The sequence below is a fragment of the Salvia splendens genome, chromosome 5 (genome assembly GCF_004379255.2).
Source record: "Salvia splendens isolate huo1 chromosome 5, SspV2, whole genome shotgun sequence".
NCBI lineage: Eukaryota > Viridiplantae > Streptophyta > Magnoliopsida > Lamiales > Lamiaceae > Salvia > Salvia splendens.
Window position 1 is genome coordinate 22,118,454 of NC_056036.1, and position 6,116 is coordinate 22,124,569.

A 6,116-nucleotide genomic window follows, 5' to 3' on the forward strand; every position below is an offset into this window, starting at 1 on the left:
TACAATATGATTATGACTCTAGATCTGTTATTCTTATCTGGAATTTCCGCTGCGCTCATTAGATGAATACAAGAATTACTAACCGTGGTATCAGAGCTTAGGGCTCGATTCATAATTATTTTGTTTGCGAATTATTTGTGGATTATCTGTGATAATGTAATTGAGATAATTTTTGAATTTTGGGAATGAACAATAAATGAGAAATTAGATTTCAAAGTTTGAAAATTGAAATTAGATTTCAATTAAAGTTTACGAAAACCAAAAGTAAAATTAATGTTTTAATAATCAAAATCTATATTCAATTTTGTTCCTTGAACATGCTGTCATGATTTTACAATGTTTGAAAAGGTTTTAACTTGATTTTTGAAATCAAAACGTGTTTTTGAACCAAAATGTATTTTGGAAATTTGTGTTTCTTTTCGCGGATTACAAGGCGTGGGACGCGTGGTCGTGAGTTTACTCTTTTGAGTTTTACTCAATTTTAAAATTGGGCCGTGCAGGAGTCATTCATGCACTAAGGTTACAAAATTTTATAAATTATTATTAGTTGAGAATTAGTAATAAAATCTCAATTAATGATTTATTAGTTTGATTAGTAAATCATGGTTTCGATCACCACTATTGATTTAGAATTAATATTAAATATGTATAATTATATTAATTTAGAATTAATACAATTAGTTAAATCCACATTTAATTATAGAATAAAATTTGATTTTATTTGTTGAGCATTATTTGATATCCTATGTGATAAGCATGCTATTTGATTTATGCTTATTTATTTAATTATAGTAGTTAGAGACCGTTTTATTGTATGGGTAGGCGTCGCCAAGTATTTGTAGTCCGTGTTATACTATGCCTGGGTAGGCGGCGCCCAATAATTGTTTGAAATTTAATATTAGATATTATATTCACAAAACTAGTATCACACTCTTCCCCATAAAATATAAGTCTTGGTTTTGAAACAAATGTGTCGTCCTTCACCATTGTTTGATGTTCCTAGTCTTTTCGACCACGAGTTTTTCGCCCTCGCGTTTACTCTAAATCTACAAGGTTTAGGCTCATTCATAGATGCATGGTTGGCATTGTGTGATGGAGTTGACTTGCTTAAATTATTTTGAGTAGCCCTCGCAACCAAATGATTTATGGACGCATATAAACCAAGAATTGTAAAATTGTTATTACAATTGGCTTGGAGGCCTACCTGGTGATACTATTGTAGTCATCAGCCCTCGTAGAGGCTACAACTATATAGACTTGGATCTTCGACCACTAAAATTTATATTTGATATGAATTCGTATTTTATGTTTGGGGGCATAATATATGTTAAAATTAGTGGGAGCTAATCAATACAATAAACCCTTGTTTGATTAGTGATGTGAATGTGATCTTTGTATGCTTTTCTGATTTGCTTTCATTTTAATTTATGTTCAGATAAAATGTCAAACTTGGCTTACAAATGTTTGATGGAAACAAACAAGTTGACTGGGTCAAATTTCACGGATTGGCTCCGTTGTTTGCACTTGGTGCTAAGGCATGACAAGGTTGAGTATGTCCTGGACAAACCAATCTGTGTCATCCCAGATAAGGAATCTCTTGAGTTTGCTACGTTTGACGTTGAAGCTCATCAGAAACACATTGATAATGCTTTTGATGCTCAGTGTGTCATGTTGTCATCTATGAGTTTGGAACTGCAAAGACAACAAGAACACGTGTTTCCATATGAAATGCTTAAGCACTTGGAGAGTTTGTATGCTTCACAAGCTCAAACTATGGACTATGAGATACTTCGCGATCTCTTCAAGTGCATGCTTCATGATGGAAGCAAGGTTTCTGAGCATGTGCTGAAAATGATTGGTTTGATTGAGAGGTTAGCATCGATTGGAACGGTGCTCCCCACAAATGTCTCAACAAATCTAATTTTGCAGTCTCTTCCTAGTAGTTTTGAGAATTTCATTGTGAATTTCAACATGAACAATACGAAGGTTGGGCTGCCAGAGCTGCACAATAGGCTTAAGACTTATGAGTCTTCCACTGCTAAGGTAAAATCTGTGCTCATGGTGAGCTCTTCTACGAAGTCTTCGAAATGGAAGAATAAGCAACAACAGAAGAAGAAAGCATCTAAGGATGTTGTTCTAAAGCCTAAGAGTGGAGGGGAGAATAAGAAGTCGAAATTATCAAAGGATGAGTGTCTTTTCTGTCATTAGAAGGGGCACTGGAAGAGAGACTGCCCAAAATTCAAGGCACAAGGTGCAGAAAGTGGGAGCTCAGGTATGTTTGTCATTGAGATAAATATGTCTATGAATAACTCACAATCCTGGGTATTGGATACCGCTTGTTGTTCACACATTTGTAATAATGTGCAAGGTTTAATTGACAGCAGGAAAGTGAGGCCTGGGGAAGTAGACCTACGTGTTGGAAATGGAGCAAGAGTTGCTGCCGAACGTGTGAGAACTTATAGATTAGATCTTCCCTCAGGACATAGACTAGATTTACATAATTGTTATTTTATTTCAGTTATTTCAAAGAATATTATTTCCATTCCGATGTTGGACATCGAAGGTTTTTCCTTCCATTTTGCAAACAACAGATGCTCGTTTTCTAATAATGGATTGTTTTATGGAAATGCCTCTTTAGAGAATGGATTATATATGCTTGAATGCAAACGGAATATTCTCAATGTGCAAAATAAAAGACTTAAGCTATGTAATACGGATAATGCTACTTATCTTTGGCATTGTAGACTTGGTCATATCAATGAGAAAAAGATAGCGAGATTGAGAAAGTTAGACTATCTAAATTCATTTGATTTTGAATCATATGGTGCTTGTGAATTCTGTCTCAAAGGAAAGATGACTAATAAGCCACTTCCTGGGAAAGGGGTGCGTGCTAATGATGTGCTATAGTTGATCCACACAGATGTGTGCGGACCGTTTCCAACTCAAGCAAAAGGTGGTTATTCGTACTTCATTACTTTAACTGATGATTTGACAAGGTATGGATATGTGTATCTTATGAAACCCAAATCTGAGGCCTTTGAGAAATTTAAAGAGTTTAAGTGTGAGGTTGAGAAACAACTTGGGAAAAGTATCAAAACTCTTCGATCAGATCGTGGAGGGGAATACTTGAGCCGAGAATTTCTTGATTCCTTGAAGTCACATGGAATCCAGTCGGACTGGACACCTCCTGGTACATCTCAAATGAATGGAGTATCTGAAAGGAGAAATCAAACATTATTAGATATGGTTCGATCCATGATGAGCTTCGCCAGTCTCCCTTTATTCCTATGGGGTCATGCCTTACTAACAACTATTTACATTCTAAATAGGGTTCCTTCTAAATGAGACGAGAAAACACCATATGAGTTATGGTGTGGCAAGAAAGCAAGTCTTAACCATATCCGGACCTGGGGTTGTCCAGCTTTTGTTAAGAAAATGATGACTGATAAATTGGAAACTAAAAGTGAGAAATGTTATTTTGTGGGATATCCTAAAGAAACTAAAGGGTATGATTTCTACTGTCCTGAAAATCACAAGGTGATAACATCAAGGAATGTGACGTTCCTTGAAGACAGTTATATCAGCAAGGAACAAGGTCAAAATAAAGTAGATCTTGAAGAAATTCAAGAACCACAAGTTAACAATGAGGATGAGGTATTATCCACTGGATTGGACAATAACTCAGTGGGAGTTTTTGGTGATCTATTGGGAGGGGAAATTACTCTTAGAGAGGACCTTAGAGAGACTCTTGAAGGACCACCTCAAGACAATGAGATGCATCAAAGATAAGATGATACAATAGTTGCATCACCTCTACCTCAAGAAGATCATAGTGATATTCCTGAACCTTCTCACATACAGAATGAACAGCCTGAACTAGAGCAAAACCAATTCAATAGGCCTAGAAAGATTCGTCGTGCACCTGAGAGACTAAATCTAATGGTTGAGAACCAAGATGATGAATTTGATTTAGATGATGATGAGCCTAAGACCTATACCGAGGCGGTGACATACACCGATCGAGAGAAGTGGCTTGAAGCCTTGATATTTGAAATGGACTCGATGTACTTCAACTTAGTCTGGGAACTAGTTGACTTACCAGATGGGGTTTACCCCATAGGTTGCAAATGGATCTTCAAAAAGAAGAGAGATGCAGATGGCAAAGTACAAACCTACAAGGCTAGGTTAGTGGCAAAGGGTTATAGTCAGTGCAAAGGCATTGACTATGATGAAACCTTTTTGCCAGTTGCTAAGATCAAGTCCATTATGATATTACTTGCAATTGTTGCATACTACAATTTTGACATTTGGCAAATGGATGTCAAAACCGCATTTCTCAATCGAGAATTAGAAGGTGATGTCGATATGACACAGCCTGAAGGTTTTTTATCAAAAGAAAGGCTGAATGCAGTGTGCAAGCTAAAGAAGTCCATCTATGGACTTAAGCAAGCTTCGAAGAGTTGGAATATTTGTTTTGACAGAACAATCAAATCGTTTGGTTTTGTCAGAAGCAAAGAGGACCTATGTGTTTATAGTAAACACGAGAATGGTAACGTTGTCTTCCTTATCATATATGTTGATGACATCTTGATTATGGGAAGCGATCGTTCCATGATGCAATCTGTGAAAGAGTGGTTGTCTAGTTCTTTTATGATGAAGGATCTAGGTGATGCTTCCTAAATCCTTGGAATTAAGATCTATCGAGATAGACCAAATAGGATGTTAGGATTATCACAATCCACTTACATAGACAAGTTGCTAAGGCGCTTCTCAATGGAGAATTCTAAGAAAGGTTTTCTTCCTATGAGACATGACATTGTATTGTCAAAGAAGGATTGTCCTTCTAATGACAAAGAAAGAGACAACATGAAAAGGATCCCGTATGCTTCGGCTATAGGATCTATTATGTATGCCATGATCTCTACTAGGCCAGATGTGGCCTATGCGCTTAGCATGACAGGCAGATTTCAGAAAAATCCCGGTGAGGAACATTGGAAAATTGTTAAGACTATTCTTAAGTACCTTAGAAGGACTAAAGAATATTTCTTAGTTTATGGTGGACAACCAGAGTTATCAGTTACTGGGTACACTGATGCTAGTTTCCAAACAGACCATGACGACTATAAGTCTCAGTCAGGATATGTTTTTGTCCTCAATGGTGGAGCAGTGAGTTGGAATAGTTCCAAACAAGGTACAACTGCCGATTCCACCACCGAAGTCTAGTATATTGCTGCATCTGAAGCTGCCGAAGAAGCTGTTGCTTTGTTAGAGTTCGTTAAAGAACCGGGTGTCATTCCGAGTGCCAATAGTGCAATACCTCTGTATTGTGACAACACTGGTGTTGTTGCGCAAGCAAAAGAACCTAGAGCTACGAACAGGAACAAGCATGTTCCTAGAAGATATCATCTGATTAGAGAAATAATTGAAAGAGGCGACATAAAATTAGAAAGAGTACCCACTGATGTTAATTTGACTGATCCTTTCACCAAACCGTTATGTATAGCAAAACACAAAAAGCACTTTGAGAGCTTAGGTGTTAAGCATGTTGGTAGATGGCTTTGAATCAATGGGAGTTACAGTTTTATGTGTCTTAAAAACATTTTGTGTTGAGACAATATTACATGATCGCGTTATATGAAAATTTTATTTCCTAAGGGTTTTGTGCATTTATTGGAATAATTGTTTAAAATGTTTGTATTTATTCTAAATATTTGTTCCCTTGAATTATGACTGTCGTTAATGGTGTGAGACACTAATGATATAGTATAATTATAAAATAGCCCTAACCAATGATCATCAAGAATGAGATATTAATGATATGTTATTGGTTAGCATGGGGTTTGCATCACATTCTTCGAGAATGTAGTTGTTCTCACAACTATGAGATATTAGATACTTGTGATGGACGCATGGTATACTTTAGAGAGTATTGGTATACCCTACTATTAAACTATTTTGTTAAGTGTCTACAGTTTATTAGTACATGAAGTATGTAATAGTCCTTGGATCTGAGATCATTACACATTTTGTTTGTTGAGTGATGTGCTTTGATCTTGTACAACGCTTTGCCTCCCCTCGGAGGATTGAGACACGGACTTGTGTTGGGTACATCATAA

General features: G+C 36.5%; 1 protein-coding gene across 1 annotated transcript; it reads left to right on the forward strand.

Annotated features, from left to right (window-relative positions):
• The first annotated feature begins 1,440 nt into the window (after window positions 1–1,440).
• Window positions 1,441–2,208, forward strand: LOC121803970. Its single transcript, XM_042203535.1, has one exon. It carries the CDS (start codon window positions 1,441–1,443, stop codon window positions 2,206–2,208), a length of 768 nt encoding a protein of 255 aa, XP_042059469.1.
• The last annotated feature ends 3,908 nt before the right edge of the window (window positions 2,209–6,116 follow it).

Bases quoted from the DNA above. Each gene is read 5' to 3' on its own strand.
- LOC121803970 (XM_042203535.1), top strand. From the start codon at position 1,441: ATGTCAAACTTGGCTTACAAATGTTTGATGGAAACAAACAAGTTGACT.